This window comes from Amphiura filiformis, chromosome 5 (assembly GCF_039555335.1).
Source record: "Amphiura filiformis chromosome 5, Afil_fr2py, whole genome shotgun sequence".
NCBI lineage: Eukaryota > Metazoa > Echinodermata > Ophiuroidea > Amphilepidida > Amphiuridae > Amphiura > Amphiura filiformis.
This window is the reverse complement of record NC_092632.1, coordinates 22,644,238-22,662,413: the sequence shown is the minus strand read 5'-3', so window position 1 is coordinate 22,662,413 and position 18,176 is coordinate 22,644,238. Positions and strand designations below refer to the sequence as shown.

The 18,176-nt window shown below is 36.7% G+C and overlaps 2 protein-coding genes across 3 annotated transcripts in view; one reads left to right on the top strand and one right to left on the bottom strand.

Moving 5' to 3' along the window:
* Nucleotides 1-1,619: 1,619 nt before the first annotated feature.
* Nucleotides 1,620-4,557, bottom strand: LOC140151826 (UDP-N-acetylglucosamine transporter TMEM241-like). 2 transcript variants are annotated; one of them, XM_072174152.1, is made up of 2 exons: nt 4,408-4,557; nt 1,620-2,906 (listed from the first exon to the last, which is right to left on the bottom strand). In XM_072174152.1, exon 2 carries the CDS (start codon nt 2,877-2,879, stop codon nt 1,947-1,949), a length of 933 nt encoding a protein of 310 aa, XP_072030253.1. In that variant the 5' UTR covers nt 2,880-2,906; nt 4,408-4,557; the 3' UTR covers nt 1,620-1,946. The 2 variants fall into 2 exon arrangements, with proteins under 2 accessions (XP_072030253.1, XP_072030254.1); XM_072174153.1 differs by having other exon boundaries at nt 4,419-4,557.
* A 310-nt stretch (nt 4,558-4,867) lies between these two features.
* LOC140152071 (WD repeat-containing protein 81-like) overlaps nt 4,868-18,176 on the top strand; it is a 31,154-nt gene continuing 17,845 nt past the window's right edge. Inside the window, 13 exon segments of the mRNA XM_072174370.1 lie at nt 4,868-4,953; nt 5,182-5,283; nt 8,019-8,197; nt 8,869-9,031; nt 10,110-11,175; nt 11,178-11,272; nt 11,661-11,888; nt 12,049-12,216; nt 13,055-13,212; nt 13,499-13,661; nt 14,181-14,359; nt 15,364-16,838; nt 17,162-17,304. Of these exon segments, the coding sequence (XP_072030471.1) occupies nt 5,197-5,283; nt 8,019-8,197; nt 8,869-9,031; nt 10,110-11,175; nt 11,178-11,272; nt 11,661-11,888; nt 12,049-12,216; nt 13,055-13,212; nt 13,499-13,661; nt 14,181-14,359; nt 15,364-16,838; nt 17,162-17,304 (4,104 nt within the window). The 5' untranslated portion in view covers nt 4,868-4,953; nt 5,182-5,196.

Here is an 18,176-nt window from a genome sequence, read left to right as displayed (position 1 = left end):
GTAAGTGATGACAAAATATTTTGCAAAAATGTTTGCCATGGTTGTTTTATAATATAACATTTTCACAACTTTTTTATTCAAATAAAACTATATAAAATATTTTCACAACCATTATACAACCTGACATTTAAATGTTATTAAAATGTTCTGGCAAAAACCAAAATGTGTTTCTGACACATTTATAATGTTTTAAAAACATTTTTGTGTTTGCTGTGTATAATACCTGTCTTGATACTAAGCAACTCTGAGTATAATTACATGAAGACTAATTGCACACTCTTTGGAAGCTACGGATGGTATCATGGTAAGTCAACAAATCAATAGTTCATGACAATTGACAAACTATCCATTTGTTGGGGAGGGTCAAAAGTCAGATTAAGTTTGTAAAAAATAATTTAAATATCAATCATTTCACACTTACGTTTGAGAGAGGAAGGGAGGGGCCAGCCTCCAGCACTTCCATTTATAGGACGTCAACAAACTTCTTTTTTGATTGTAATACTTAACTTAAAAACTAACAAATTTTACACTGTAATAATGGGCATGCATGTAGTAAAAGTGCAATAACTTTGTAATTATACGCGCAAGACATATAAAAGTATACATTTTTATAAAGGCAAGACATCAATAAATCTTAATATAAATACAGATTTGGGGTAAAAACAACAATTATGAAGAAAATCACAAAAAGTGAGTTTTTGGCAATATTTGTTAGGTACATCATAACAAAAAACACTCTTTCCAAAATATTTTATTTTGTTTTTAGCTCAATCTTGAGGCTCCATTCCAAAAACGGTTTTTTATTTTTTGATATTGGCCTTAGTTTTTGAGATATTGACCATATAAGGCATCAAAAATGAACTTTTTAAAATTCACAAACGCCTATTTGCACAAAATGATGCCTAAAATCGGAAATAGACCAAAATATAAAAAAATGAGAAAACCGTTTCTTGAGTCGATCATGCTTTTTACGATGATCATATTTGCTTACCTATAGATGCTGTATTTATTGAGTTATCGTGTACCTAAATCGTCATTTTACAGAGAAAATGAACATTGAAATAATGGCCGTTGAAGTTTAAAGTGGTCACATTTTGCCCTTTCATCGAATCTCACAGGATAATGCGGCAGTTTTCGTTTTTCTACCTTATATTACGTGAACACCGGGTAAATCCACAGCCCGTTGAGAAGTTTGAGCGAAATCCATTCATAACTTGATATTCAAATCGAGGGAGAGAACTTGAAAATCCCCACATTTTATCAGCTAAAACGGAGCCATTTGACCACTTGAAATTAGTGTTTCCAAAGGATGCGCCACGCATGCAGATAAGCGTCGGCGTATGCGTAAGCGTATCTGTGCGTTAACAAATTGCGCGACACGCAGCCCGACAAGCGTTGTTGCGCAAGCGTACCTCGCTGATACAACAAAGATTTTCTCTCTTTTAAAATTGCAAACACGAATGAAATAGTGAAATAAAATCCATAAAATAGCGCAGTTGGAGTTTATAAATCTGGATTTTCTTTCCTTGTATTTATAAAAAACATAACAAAGTAACAAATATCAAAAAATCTCAATTTTGCGAAAGAAACAACGTCTTGAGTACACAGCCGTGTTAAAGACACAATCTGTGATTCGCTATTAACATCAGAAAATCACAAAAATCATGAAAAATGATGTTTAAATACCAGGGTACCCTGCAAGTGATGAGACATATTACATGACCTTATGTGAAAGATCACATTTTAAATCTATGTTTGAGGAGTTTGTGCAAATGGACACTTGTTGCTATGTAACTGAATAAGCTTCATTTATCAACACTGCCATTTTCTTCCTTTTTTGTCAATATTTTTCATAATGAAAAAAACACATAACAATTGTAAAAATATGTTTACCCCTTTTCGGGGATTACAGATAGTCCCTTGAATGGGAAAAATATAATTTACCTCTATTGCAATTCTTTGACCTCCTTATCTTCTGGAGGTACATGTGCACTATCAGGATCAAACTGTGGTTTGGTATAACAAACCAACCAATGTCCAACTAATCCAGCAACTATACTGAAAGTAAACTGAGCTGTATAAATGACACCATCAAATACAAAAACAGATGTGACTACTAGAAATGCTTTGGCTACAGTCAATGCCATATTAGTACTTATTGTGCCTGATTGTTGCTTTAACGCAAGGTGTATCATCATCAGTGTTGCACCTAATATGCCACTCATAATACAACCTGTTTGAAATCTATATAACGTCCAGTGTGGATATTCTTCCATAGCAGAGATATCCCCTTCTACAAAACTGGCTGGGATAAGAATTAAAACGCTAGTAAGATAATTGAAATGTACTTGGTCGACCTCTTTCAGCGGTTGTCTTATTATAGTTTGTAGGGTATAGATACTTGATGAGATGACATGAATAAGCATCCAGGTGTAACCAATAGGACTGAGTTGTGGGTCACTAATCCACACTCCTACAGCTGATGCTATAATGAGCAGTAAACCTGATTGGTTGAGGTAACTCGGTAACCGACCTGTATACAACCACTCTCCAAGAAATACAAGTATCTCGATGGTGTTATGTTGAACCACAAAAGCTGCCACTGGTATTCTGGATAACGCCTTGGAACCTGAGTAAATGACTATGATGTATAAGAGACTTGCTGGAAGCCAATTTCTTAGACTCGTCCTGTCAAGAGGAGACAGGTGTATTTGATTTAGAGATGCAGCAATTCTGGTGATGACAAAGCCAACTAATGTCTGCCATCCTTGGAACAGTGTTGGGTAGGTGAAATTGAGTACAGATAGTACATATTTGTTGGTGATAGTTGCTGCTACATAGATTATTACATAACATATTTGATGCCACCATACTGCCATTCGGGTATAGCGTCAAGCCCATCGGACCTGCAAAAGTGGAAAATAAATGGAGAATGATAAATGATGCTATTTTCTTTACATTAACCTAGCCTCAAAATTGACAGAAAACCATCTTTATTTTTCGAAAAAATTCATTTTACTCCACTCTCCTACATGTCTTTGGGGTGTGATAATGGCTTTTTTCCATTATTGTTTTCATTATTTTTATGAGCTGTGACCAGCCACAGGCCTTTTATAGGTATATATTCTTGGGAGCGGAAGACACCAAATTGGTGTTTTATGACCTTTGACATTCTTTTGTGAAGAGTCATTGGTGGTATATTTGCATAACAAATTGGGTCATGATACATGCCAATGCCATTCATGCAAGTTTTGTATTTCCCTATGATACAGTTATGCCATTTAGTGTGGTTGCAACTTTTTGAAGGTAGCTCTCTAGAATTTGATCGAAAAGTCTATCCTCTGGCAGGCCACTGACAACTGAACTGATGATGGCTATGAGGTTAGAACATGGTGCTACCTGAAAACGTGTAGAATCAGTGAAGCATGACACCGTGGAAAGCAATTGAAATTTGGAGATGATACATTGGTGAATTGTTAGCATTAGCAAACTTTGCTCTGGACTGAAGAGTCATCAAAAGACAAAATCAATTTCGGTAACATTAAACTTGGTGACGATTGGTGACGATTGAGTGACTGAATTAATAGTTATAGTTCCACACTCTATCGTCTATCCACACAGTAAACTATCATGTCATCGTGGATAGTACAATGTAGATAGATTTGTCGATCAATCTCTAGAATTTTTTTATATGCAATGTGGACATGCCTAGCATAGGTGTCATATGCACTCGAAAAAAAAGTGATTTATTTTGTTTTGCCTCATCTGTTCAGGCTAAAATAAAAAAGGTCATATCTGACAGTTGAAATTAGCATTTTACGGAAAAGAAATGGTCTTATGGAAATGTTGCAATACCGTAAAACCTCATCTACAAGCATATAGAATGCTTTTGATGAAAGTTAAATTAATCCAGACGCCATCCATCAACAAAATTATAAATATGGTGTTTGAGCAAATTAATTACCGATACAAACATATGATATATTTGTAAGACCGATCTATTTATATTGTATTGGCAAATTTACGACCGTCTCGTTTTAATTTAACTTTCATCAAAAAACACACTATATGCTAGTGTAGACGAGGTTTTACGGTATTCATTGATGATGTTCTTCTTCTTCTTCTTGTTAGATACTGGCCAACATCCGTTTAGGCTTTGCGGAATCAAGCTAATACTAATAGCTTTTTTTTTGTATGTACTTTTGAATATTCATGTGCAATATATTTTGATGTTATATTATAACTATTGTATATACCTGTGATAAAGTGTAATAAATAAATAAATAAATAAATAAATAAATAAAAGTCATTGTTATGTTAGAAAAAAAAAATCATTTTTTTAAGCTTACTTAATTTCTTGACAAAGACAATGTAGACTCAAACAAATCATTCTATTGAGAAGCTCACCTGTCCCTCACCTGCAAGTTAACTTCTAGCACGAACCCCTAAAAAGCCACATTGAACACGTTACATTCAGTAAAACAGCTTTGGCTTCAAGTCATCTACCTGTCATAAATAAAAGCAGATGACGTGTGAGCGGAACATGGGTAGGCAGATTGTAAACAAAACAAATCTTGATGACCTCGTGGGACGAGAAGTTCACATGAGGTCAACGTATTGGATTTGTCTATTACATATGTAGGGCTAAGTTCAAAAATATTTCTTTCCAAACAGCACATGACATTTTCTCAAAGGTATTGTTTTTGCTTTCTTTAATAAGATCATAATTTTATTTTATTTATAGTTCATATTAGACAAATTTTATCCAATTTTCTCGTTATCACACAAATATAAATAATCAAATTGATCCTTTTCTTTTAAGTAGACGAACCGGTCAAAGGTTAATGCACTATTCAATACAGGAAGTGGGAGAGACGGCTATGTTGTGGAAATCTCAGTAGCTGAGTACAGAAATCTGGGGCAGAAATAGTGCTATTATCGCATTTATTTTCGGTAAGCTGATTTCTAAAAAAAGTATTTTGAAATAAAATCTTGTAGAAGGTACGGAAGTATTACACTCAAGTTGTTTAATTAAGAGATATACACCATACCCATACCAATATAATTTTTTTAAGGTTTTTTTTGTCAGTACAGTGTTTTACTGTTCATGAATTGAATTGCATGATAAAATGAAATGTAACTTTAAATTTCAACTCCATATATTTGTTTTGTATTTACCAGCCATGCCAAGAAACAATGGCTCATATCATTCAAGATGTAGTGGATGACCTGTGCCTGGACTCCAAGCAAGTAGAAGCAGTAGATAAGGATTTGGTCATTTTGGTAAGTTGGAACTTGAACTTGGGAAGTTTTTAATTGAAATTAATATAATAATATCCCAAATTACTTGAAAAGCAGGGCAAAGATTTCGTCTTGGTTGCGAGAATCAAAATCCATCATAGTCATTGCACAATACTGTATGATGATACAAGGAGAGAAGTTGATTCTTGCAACCGAATCTTATGAGAATCATTTAAAAGGGTATTTCGTGATCCACAGCATCATCCCCCCACTTTTCTCAAAAAAAGTTGAGATTTTTATATCACTGGAAACCTCTGGCTACATCATAATGTTTATGTACAAACAATTTCTTGCAGATTAACTTGTTTAGCAAAGATATCGTGAAATTTGAATTTCGTTATACCAGAACGAAATTATAACACATTGTCTATGGAGCAGTGTAATACACATAATCATGCATAACTCGCAAACGCAAAATCGGAATCAACTGAAAATTTGGGAATAAGCTTTTTTGCGTGGATATCTACTGAAAAATGTCATAAAAAGAGGATGCTAGGATCATGAAATACTCCTTTAATACGAGAATCGATTCTGTGATTCTCATCGAAATCTAGGGCTAGGCCCTGAATTTGCTTACCGCTTCGAGGCTAGAGTCCAAATCTGTTAAAATCTAGTAGAAATTGATAAAATATGACACCGTGTAAAGCAATGGAACTTTGGAAGTAAACACATTGTACTCAAGAACTCTAGCTTCAAATTTGCACACGATAGTTAAAGCCATATTCTTTTCTTTAAAAATAGATTAGTATTTATTTTCCATAAAATGTTAGCTTTTACTGTCAGATATGTCCCCTTTTAATTTTGAGCCGAACAAGTGAGGGAAAGCAAAGAAAATTGGAAATTACTACTAGCGCCAATGCATGTTACTCCGGCGGTTGTAATGACGGTACGATAGTCTGGGGGTGTGTGTGTGTGTGTGTGTGTGTCCCGTATGCCATGTACGACGTACCACGTACTATGTTATAAACAGCGCATACGTGTTCGACTAATATTTCCATCGTAATAATAAAACGATGGTTCCTGTGTTTTATTCAAAATCTCAGATTTTGACAAAACTACAGCACCTAAAGTCTTGAATTTTGCAGAGTATCTTTGTTTACTAAAGTACACTACAATCGTGTAAAAACCAGAATTTAACATCTTGAATAAGTTCATCAGGACTGTTAGATATCAATTATTGGTAAATTGTTCTTTACAAATCCACTTGATTACTCACGTTTTTAGACATTTCATCTTCCGTCGGAAGACTTCATCAGTAATGAGTATGTGATGAACCAGCAACACTTGAACCATGAGACCACACAATACGCTAAAACAAAACCTCGTGCACCCCAAAGACAAAATAGAAGCCACCAAAACTTGCGATTGTGTTTATGAAATACCATGCAAATGCAAAAACTGCAAGAAGTGGTACATTGGGGAAACCGGCAGACCCTTCGGGGTAAGACTGAAAGAACATTTAAAAGAATCTGAAAAGATAACAGGAGGAAGTTCATGCGCGCTGTTCGAAAGGAGTTGGTCGATGAAATTAACAAGTCCGCCATCACAGACCATGTATCACAACAAAACATGGTAAGTAATGTGGATCGGAAAATGGGGGGCAAACGTTATTAACCGCGATGAAGGGACATACTCACTCAATCATATGACCAGCTATTACAAAGAACTACACCCTCTGGAGATGAGAGTAGGAGTGTTGCTGGTTCATCACATTACTGATGAAGTCTTCCGACGGAAGATGAAACGTTTAAAAACATGAGTAATCAAGTGGATTTGTAAAGCACAATTTACCAATAACAGAATTTAACATTTTTTTAGGGCGTTCTCCTCAGCAAATGTTATAATTTGGCTTTAATTTGTTATGCATTCAAGTCCATTGCTATGTGGTTTTTTTTTGGTAGATCAGCGTTGACATTGCTTGCAACACTTGTTGCCTGTTTAAATTTGGATGAAAGTTATTTTGATTTGGATGAAGGTTATTTTGATGAGTCAACTGTATCATTTTAAGCAATAGTTGCCTCTTTTGAACAGTACTGTTTAAAAATTTAGTTGAAGTGCAATTTTTAAATAACATCAATTTTTATGCAATCGGCCACTGATTATCTATGTTTACTCTGAACTTTCATTTCTGTGTCATACTTTATTGATTTCTAATACTAGATTTCAAGAGCTCAGGGCTCCAGCCTTGAATTTACTCAAGAAATCTAGCTTTGAATTTGCACACAATAGTTATGCATTCGATGCTAGAGTATGTTGCTATTGTTTTTTGGGCAGACAGCGTTGACATTTTTTGCAACGGATGTTATTTGTTGTGTTAATGTTGACATTTGGATGAAAGTTATTTCAATGAGTCACCTGTATTTGAGTAAAATTTTGAACAGCCTAAAATTTTGTTGAAGTGCAATTTTAGCAACATTTTTGATGCAAGCGCTGGTCATGATCGGCTGTGTTTACTTCTGAACTTCCATTGCTTTACATGGTGTCATGCTTCAGCGAATCCGACTAGATTTTGAATGCAATGGTCTCTAGCCTCAAATGTGAAGCTATCGGTGAGCAAATTCAAAGCTAGACTTCTCAAGCAACCACAAATTTGAAGCTATCTTTGAGCAAATTCAAAGCTAGACTTCTCAAACATCCGACTTAGATTTTGCAAATCTTGAGGCCATGATTTAAAATCCTTGTTATGCAACATAACCTTTATCTACTTTATATTCCAGGTTTTAGAAGAATGGTTGTTCAGCTTGTTAAGACATGGCCTAGTTCCACCTAAAGGAAGTTTGAGAACCTCCTCACCTGATCTGATTCCTCCTAATGTCTACAATGGCAAGATAGAATCACCATGGAAGAAATTAGTTGTACAAGCCATTGCTAAACCCCGTGATGGATCAAATCTACAGTAAGTTCACATAATTAGATCACCTACTGCAGAAATCAAATAAATATAAAGTAATAATCAGAGATCGATTTCTAACCTTTAATTTGTAATTACACTTTACATGTACATAATTACCAATGCTAGAAATGATAGAGTTTCTTTGCTAATGTATGTACATGTATTATGAAAAATCCCAGATTTATACCAGCTGTGTCTAAAATTAAGCAGTGCTTATCATCCAGCAATGAATTCCATTAACTTTCCTAATTTTTTGGTTCTTGTCCCCTTCGGCCTCAATTTGTGGGATGTCGCCACTGCGTGTCGCTCCGTCAGTCGTACTACGGCACAGTCCTTTGATGTGTGTATGACCATGTACGTACTGGGTTATGAACAATGTATACATGTTCGACTAATGCATGTATTTCCATCATAATAATTAAACAATGGTTCCTGCGCTTTATTCAAAATCTCAGTTTTTACAAAATTACAACACCTAAATTCTTGATTATTGCAGTGTATGTTAGTTTAATAAAGACCATTGCAATCGTGTAAAAAAACCCAGATTTTTGAAAAATATTGATTGAGGGCATCCTGCTCAGCAAATGTAACAATATGGCTTTTTTTTAAAGCATCATATCCTTTGTTTTTTCCAATATAACCAAAATCACCATTCAATATGTTTTCATACATAGAGTACCAAAAATCAAGGCAAACTTGCTGATGATGCAGGATTTGAATTTTGTGGAATTCATGCATTGTATGGGTAAGCAGAATTATGAGACCATCTGGAGGAAAGCATATGATAAGTATACCAAGTATGATGTGCTGCATGGTGACAATGAACAGAGCACAAAGGTAAGATTTACTGGAAGTTCTACAAAGATTTAGTTTTAGGTAAAGGCTCATGCTTGTGTTCACAGGCTGGAGTACCTATCTCTCTTTTAAAGCATTGGGGCTGTATTCCCCCTGCATTGTTTTTTATGTCATGCATATCTAGGCATTAACAGCTGAAATCTAGGAGATAACGCTGACTAAACTTTGGCCAGGCACAAGTGACCTGGTGAACGAAGTGGGTCTCCGTAGATAGCTGGTCGGGGAATTTTTGCAGGACAGTCAAGTGTAGCCAACAATCGGGCTTGTTACCATGATCGGAACCGACTGTAGCGAGGTCTTTTATCGTGGGTCATCTGCCCCGCCATTACCAGATGAGCCCCGGGGAGAGCGGAAATTATTATTATTATTTTGTTTTTGTCCTGCGTGGAATTGAACCTGGGACCTCTTCAGTGGCGGTGCCAATGGGGCATGAGGGGGCAAATGCCCCCAAGTCAGAATTCTTGCCCCCCCCCAGTAAAAACCCTAAATTACGAAATTTCACCTTTTTGTGTTAATTTTGCACAAAATTTGTTGATTTTGCCCCCTGAAATTCACTTTGCCCCCTCAATGCCCCTCGGAAAAAAATTCCTGGCGCCGCCACTGGACCTCTTGCACCAAAGGCAAAGACCTTAACCAAAGCCATGCAGCATGCAAAATATAATATGCTGCTGGAGGACGAGCAGTGCAGATTTTGCCTAGCGAGTGTGTAGCAGGAAAGCAGGTGCAGGTATCCATTATGGAGAGAGGCAGATGAAGAGCCCTGTGTAAGTACACAATGTGATGACACATTTGTGGTTCAAAGTGGCAACTACACGATGATCAAAATCAGCTTGTACTGCTGAACCAGCCACTGTACCCTTTTGACATAATTTTATTTATGACAGGTTCAGTCTTGGTATGGATTTGTATGCAGCCTACAGATCTGCAATTCCTAATGTTTTGCTTTTATGCAAACAGAGGGTAGTTACTCACCCCAGCAGTAATTAAAATAGAAATATGCTTTTGCTTTAAAGATACACTATGCATTGTGACTAATTTGTATTAATAATTACTGTTTCAGAACCAATTTGTAGACTTGAAAGATGTTCTGCAAGCATTTTACCAGTGCCCCATTATCCAAGCCAAAGGAAGTCGAAACTTCACCCAAACTGCATCCTACTTCACAACAATAGCTGTACCACATCCAAACATTACACCAGCAATCTGTATCATAGAATGCCAGAATGCATTCTACATACTACAACCATACCTGGAGAACACGCTGCATGACTGTGTGACATTCAGCCCAGCAATGTTAGGACAGTCATACGCGAAGCCATTGTTTGTAGTCTACCAGTTGCTACAAGCTGTTCAGTATTGCCATCAGATTGGCTTACCATGCGGCGATGTGAGTCTGAGAGATTTTGCAGTGAATTCAAAGTTATGGGTTAGTATGCGAGGTCCTCGATGGGAGACATTATTCAAGTGTGCAAGTAAAACTAAGAGCTCTGATTCGGAGATGACGAAATGTAGTAAAATTGAACAAAGTGAAGAAAAGGTCATAGGTGGTAGTGGAAAAGGAGAGAATGAGTTTCATCATGAGTGGAAACTTGAGTCGTTACCAGAGCTTGTTTTGGAATGGTTGACAGGCAAGCTTAGTAATTATGACTACCTCATGATCCTCAACCACCTTGTTGGGAGAAACAAAGGCAACCCCAACTACCATCCAGTGCTTCCTTGGGTTATGGACTTCACTAAACCTGAAGGTGGCTATCGCGATCTCACCAAGTCCAAATATCGCCTGAACAAAGGCGATCGTCAGTTAGATTTGACATATGAAGCAGCATTGAACATGGCTGCAAGTTCCTTTAGTAGTGCAATAGATTCGCCCATTCACATTCCTCACCATATCTCTGATGTGCTTTCTGAAATAACCTTCTTTGTATATAACGCCAGAAAGACCCCTAAAAGTGTGCTGTGTAGTCATGTCCGAGCCAACTGGGTACCGGGAGAGTACCCCTCCAGTATGCAAAGGCTGCAAGAATGGACTCCAGATGAATGCATTCCAGAGTTTTTCAGTGATCCAGATATTTTTGTGTCCAGACATGTAGACATGGCTGATTTAGAGGTACCATCATGGTGCAGTGGACGGAAGATTTCATTAAGAAGCATAGAGCGGTGCTAGAAAGTGATCATGTGTCGGACAGATTGCACAGGTGGATTGATCTCACATTTGGCTACAAGGTAAATATAAAGATGTTGTGTATTTATTTCCTTTGTATTGGCAAAGGTTTAAGTTCTGAATATTAAAACCTCATGTTAAATGGCAGGTCAGGGCCATATTAAGGTCGGAAATTTTAGGGCAGCCATCGAGAATTGGGCCATCAAATTCCTTTGATGTTTATTTCAAAAATATTTTGCAATTTGCAAAGTAATAGGAAGTTTCCAATTTGTGCATTAACATGAAATGTGTGCAAGATTTTGGTTTTCCTTTAAGGAAAGTACAAGTGTTTATCTTTGTAGATATTCACAGATAGATATAGGGTGCAACCATGGAAGTCAGCAGAGTAAGTTTGTGGATTCCAGATTGCCATCAAATCAAATCAACTTTTGATTTCTTATTCCTTGACAGCTTACAGGCACTGCAGCAGTCAAAGCCAAGAATGTCTGCCTACATCTAGTTGACCAGCATACTCATCCAACCACACATGGTGTGGTGCAACTCTTCAATGTACCACATCCAAAAAGACTTGCCAAATCCAAATATATGGGATCCATACCACCTGTCATAAAGTCTAAGAAGCCCAAAAGGGAGGAAAATGTCACAGTCAACAAAGCAATGGAACCAGAAAAAGATGAGGTAAAATTACAAGGAAAAATGTGAGAATAACTTAAAATAATGTTGATTAGTTCAACAATTTTGTTTTATGAAAGTGGGTTTCTTCAACAAATACTACTCCTTTTTATTTGCAGGCTACTCTATAAATATGTGTTCTATCACTATTATGTTCCCTTTCCAGAGTCACGTTCAAGAAGCACCTTCTTTCATATCCAGTAGTCTGGTGGCATCAGTTGAAGGAATAATGGGCAGTGACCTCAATGAATCTACTGCTGTGGTACAAGGAGTAGAAGCAGAAAGCTTCAATGCAGCAACGCAGGAAGGTCTGGGGACAGACTCTGATAAAGAGGTTGGTAATATTTGTAGTGTTGCCATCTTGGTCTTGAAACCAATACTTAGATTTGTAAAGTATGATCTTTATGCCCTGTGAAGCCAATTATGGGTTAAGAAACAACTTTATGAAGATAATTTTCCTTGTGGGGACACAAAACGATGTGCCATATAAGGCAAAATGTTCCACAGGGCATTAGAAATTGCTGTAAATTGATTGCCTCAATAATTTTATAATTTCTCCAGGGTGTATATCCTGTGGAGTTGTAGGTGTTTTTATGGTGTTTAGTCCTTGGGTATGCCTTGTGGAGCCAATTATGGGTTCAGGTACAACCTTATGAAGATAATTTTGCTCCATAAGGAAAAAAACTTGGAAAAATCTAGGAAAATGATCACAAGTGTGTGATCTTCTTTAGGTAGAAAGTTCACATATGGGTGCCTCTGTGAGTGTTAAGGAGATCAGTGTTATACAATATACATCTCTTGTTCCAGAAGTTCCAGGGCTGTTTAAATCACAGCAAGAAAACAGGTAGTGTTTTATCCTGTGTGCAAGGTCATTTGGTTTCTTCTTTATCAACCTGGCTATAAGATATAACTGGTTTCTGGTTGGGACTAGCTGGAGAGCTACACACCAAATTAATGAATTCCTATTGTTTTATCTAGTAAACTGTAGGGACAAAAGCAGCATTTTCTCTTGCCTGAAAATGTTTGTAAGGTTTATTTAAGATGAGCTGCATATTTCTTCAGTCAAACATCGCAGACCAGCATTGATATTTCAGTAATACAGACTCTCTTCAGCTCTCTGTGGAAGTAAAGAAATCTTGTCGTTATTTTTTGATATTTTATTTTCTAATCAGGTATCACTAGAATCTCAAGTGAGTGAAATATCAATAGAGGGCAGCTATTCCAATGGAAAGATTTTATCTGCATCATCAGATACATCCAGTACACTAACTGCTTCTACTGATGATACACAGCAGACCAAGAACCCAATCAAAAAATTCCCTTTCTTCAGGTGAGTCTTGTTAGGCAAATTGATCAGGGTAAAAATAGATAAAGCCATTATTTTTCAGTGATACTGGCAGAATCAGGAGTAAAAAGAAACAAAATCACTTGTTACAAAACATTAAAATTTTAACTGATCACTGCTTAAAAAATGAAATTTGATGACACATGATTACAATAACTCCATATCCATATTTAGTCCAGATTTCTTCTGCAAATGATTGCATATCATTTTCAAATATTCTCTACCTGTATATTCGGCTGAGGGCTAATAATTATTTTATTTCCTTACACAGATCTCGTGAAGTTGTTGATACCAAGCCATCCGTGCCACGCCCAGAGCATGAAATCATTGCCCTTCCAGAAGACTATGATCCGCTAGCATCACTCAATCAACTGGAGACATTCTATACTTTCTCTTCCAAAGCACTTCATGGCTTGCCTTCTGTGTCAGAAAAGGTAATATCACTATGTGAACAATTAGTCCAAACATTATTATTTTGGCATTGTAGTTTGTTCACAATTTTATTATATTTTCCATGTGGTCATAGTGAACATTTTTACAGGACTTGTACTTAATGAACACTGGTTTTTCCTTGTGCATAGCAAACAGCCACTATCAAAATGTGTGTGCACATTCTTTTGCTACTCTTTGAGCAATGACAGCAACTGTAGTCATAACTATTAAGTTAAATCATCTTTTGCATGCCTGTTTTATGATATCCTTTGAGCCCTTAACATTTTATCTCCAAGTTAGCAGATGGACGCAATACTGACGTCAACATCAATCCTACATGTATTTGACTTTACCTATTGTTGATTGCGAGCCTGACGTCTTAAAACATGTCACAAATGTGGACTAGTGTAACATTAACTTCTTCTGACTGCATTACTATTAGGTGTCAATTTAACAATTGACTTCAGGCCTGTAAAACTGATCAGACATTGAAATAATTGTACACTTCCATTATATTTTAGGTAGCACCTTGCGATGTCAGTCAAGAATGTCTTCGCAAGGACATGTGTGCTGTAGGTTGCATCATCGCAGAGCTGTTTCTTGCTCCCAAGCTACGGATGCAAAATCCTCAAGCGTCATTAGAAGACAGATTCAACATATTACAGAAGATGATGCTGATGGACAACATAGACTTACCCAGGTGGGTTGGTTTGGGTAGAGTCCTTATATAATAAGGACTCTAGGTTTGGGTTAGTTTGCTGACTTTAATGGAAAAAGTGTCCTTTAATGGAAAATTGAACCTTTATTTTGACTTGATGTGTGAACATTTGTGTTTCAGTGAATGGATGTCGATAGCCTTGAAGATATTCACTATACTTTGATCAGCACGCAATCAGCGGGAATTCTTAGGCTTTTACCACTATGCCGAAAAGTAGACCCACACTAAGAGTGATATAATTGACCTGTCTGGTCTATATTGTGCATGTTAAATAAAGTAGACAAATTATAGGACTTTAATTAATAATTTGTGGTACTTCTGGCGAGTATCACAAGGCAATTCTCAAAATAAAATATATTGATATTAATTTGTGATGTTATAAGGCCTGCCGATTAATAAAACTATAGAACTGGTCATGATATGAGTAATAGGGAATTGTTACCAAACTAATAATTTTGCGCTTGCCGATGGTATTGTTGAGGTGATGACTTGTGTGTAGCTGATGTTAACTGCTGCTTGGAAAAGGTTTTACCCATTGAATGTCTTGTAACAGGAAGGTCATTAATTAAGAGAAATTGAATTGCTTAATACTAGACATTTTTAATATACTCAAGAGAGAATTGAACAGGTAACTCTGATACTAAGTAACAGTCAACATCAGCTGTATACAGATTGTCACTTCAGCAATAAACTTTGTAAAGTTGTTGCTACAAGTCGTTTTAAAATATGTCTGCAAGCAAATACAAATTTTGGATTATTTTGATGAAATTTTCAGCTAATCATAATATCAAGAGCTCAGTGCAACAAAGCCTTATCTCTAGTAGATTGTCTGGGTAATGTTATTCATGAGCATGATTGCATTTATACACAACATTAATGTAGATGAGACTTTGTTGCATTGAGCCCTCAATGTGTCTTGAACTCAGTCATAATTTATAGGTAGTTCCTGAAACTGTCGCTGTTTAATATAACTTTGTTTTTTACAGATCTGTGAAAAGAGTCATTACTTTGTTGTTAAATCAAGACAATGGTGAGACATCTACCACCACAGCAACCACTGAGCTATTCAAAGATGCCTGGCTCCTGATGACTCCAAGTCTTCTTCTCCAACCCTTTGCTGATATCATTCCATTTCCCAAATATTTCCCACCTCTATATCAGTTTCTGAGTGAGCTACATATAGCTAGCAGCAGTATTGAAAAAGTCTACAGTGATGGACTCAGTAGTAGAAGACAAGCTGTAGAGAAAGTCCAAATAGCTGCTAAATGGGTTCCTCAAATCTTACGCAGTATTCAATTGGAAGGCAAGAGTGTGCTGTTGCCATACCTACTAGAGCTCTTGTCCAATTCAGACACAGCTTTGCACGCATCCTTACTTGTACTCAATAAGATAATGCAATACTATGGACCTGCAGCATCAAAGAAGAGCTTCTTGCAACCACTGATGAAAATGTATGATTCGGATTTTACATCAACAAATGCAGTACTACTGTTTCACAGATCATTTGTATCACAGCTCATGGTTCGATTTGGCTTGAAGGTGTTCTTGAGGTCCTTGCTGGATTTCATAGTGAAGGCTACTACAGGAGTGAAATACTGTCCACGATTTGATGATGCCGAAGGTGATCAGATAGGTGTGATGCCTGAAACAGGACGGACTAGGTTCCTTTCAGAAGCTCAAGATGCCTTTGATTTCTTTGGCAGCAAAGGTGGTAGCTTCCCAGAGAGATCTTTCATGCCAGAAAAGGCAGCTGAGAATGGCCGGGCAGATTCACCTAGGTTAGAGATCACAGGTGTGTCAGATGATGATGATGGTGGTGATGAATCTGATTCCAGGAAAGATCGGAGTACATCTGGTGACAGCAGTAGCCTGGATGCATTATCTTTGAATGAAGAGAGGAGAAACAGTCAAACCGAAGAAACATCCATCATCAAATCAGACGTAGGTGAAACTACAGATGATTTAACCCAAGATGCAAGTGTTACGAGTGAAGAGTCAACAAGCAGAATTGAAGATGCGACGAAAGATGATGTCAATGATAAGACAGAAGATTATGATCTTTCATTACAGTCATCTCCAGCTGCAACATCATCACCTCGGACCGTCAAAGTTCCTGAAGGTAGCACCATCAATGCCAAAAGTACTCTGGATGTCACAGAAGAAGACAATTACCCACTTCCTGCTGCAAAGGTCCAGTTTGCCCATGATACCCAAGAACTGGATGGTCTTCCATATGGTCCATCAATGGAGTTAACAGTTAGTTCTCTGTTGGATCTGCCTCCAGGGAGTACCATGGTTAATGTAGCTGTGGAAACTGTCATGTGGCTGGCTCATCGTCTTGGACCTACTCTCACGGCAACGTATTTAAGTGGCAAGTTATTGAGGGCGCTTGCTGAGTGTTATGTGGGTAGAGAACAACTCAGTAATAGTGATGATGACAGTGACAGTGAAAGTAGTGATGGTGAGTAAATTACTAATGTGGGCTCAAATTTTACTAGAAATAGTGCCAGAAAAGTAGTGACTAAACAGAAATTGCATCCAAAGGTGAAATTGCATCCAATTTTATCAGTTCATTGAACTATATAGTCTCATCTGAAATTTAAATATGGATGAATGTTGAGAAAATCTTAATCTTAAATGCTTCCTAGTGTCTTGCTGAAAAACAGATTAGTCAGTCTTTATGCATTTTCAGGAACATTATATATCTAGAGAAGTACATTCAAATTTAAATTATGTTTGCATGTGCTTATGAACAGTGCAATTTATCTTCATTTTATTTTTCAGATGAATATGGAGTGAGCATAGAGAGAAAGACTGTACAAGGAGACCTGAATGCCAAGGCTGTACTTAGCTGTCTCACTGATATTGCTCTGCTCTATGGAGATCAGTTTCTATTCCAGCAGTATTTCCCTTTCATTCATGAAACGGTGAGTAGTCAATAGTTGCCAAGTTTAATTCATATGCATTACTCCAATAGTGCAAAAGATATTTTTAACAGGTTTTAATTAAAGATCATCTGACCTGGGAATGGCAATGCTGGACAGGAGGGTATGGAAAGCTGCCATGGTTCAGGAAAACCAGCCGAAGTAAGCAAGCAATTAAAGAGAACTTGCATAAAACAGATAACACATTTTTGTCACATTTTCAATGAATTTAAATGATTGGCTTCAAACATAAACAAGGCAGTTGTTTACTGGCTAATTCACTTCAAAAGAAAGAAAGTAAAAGATGAAACAGCATATTGTGTGCACATTGCATCATTCAGCTATACAACCTGTAACTTTATAAAAAATGTCTAGATTTTATACTTTGATAACACATTTCAAAAGATAGTGTGTTAAAAGACAGCTGGTGCATTGTGTACTTAAAAGCGCTTAGAAATCTTTTTAGTTGTGATATATTAGTGTTATTATTGCATTGCAATGCAATGCATTGTATTGCATTGTGTATAGGTCTGCAGTAGAAAATAAGCAGTCATCAAATATGTGACCAGCACCAACAAAACCCGGAACAAATCGCCAGACATGTTTTTGAGTTATTGGCTTCTGAAGATGACATTCCCATAAAAATATTCAAATTTTGAAATTCTTAATTTCATGGTATTTGACTGTGGGACTAAGTGGACTTTCCAATCCTTGAAAGTACTTATTAAAAAGAGATTTATTTAATCAATAATAAATAGTTGAACTATGATAATCCCTGTATAAGACATGAAACTAATTGGCCCATTACTCAGAATAGCAATTTGGCAAAAATATCAAGGTATCATTTATTATAAGTAAATCTTGAAAAGTATTAA

Coding starts and splice junctions, on each gene's coding strand:
- LOC140151826 (XM_072174152.1), bottom strand. CDS start 2,879: ATGGCAGTATGGTGGCATCAAATATGTTATGTAATAATCTATGTAGCA.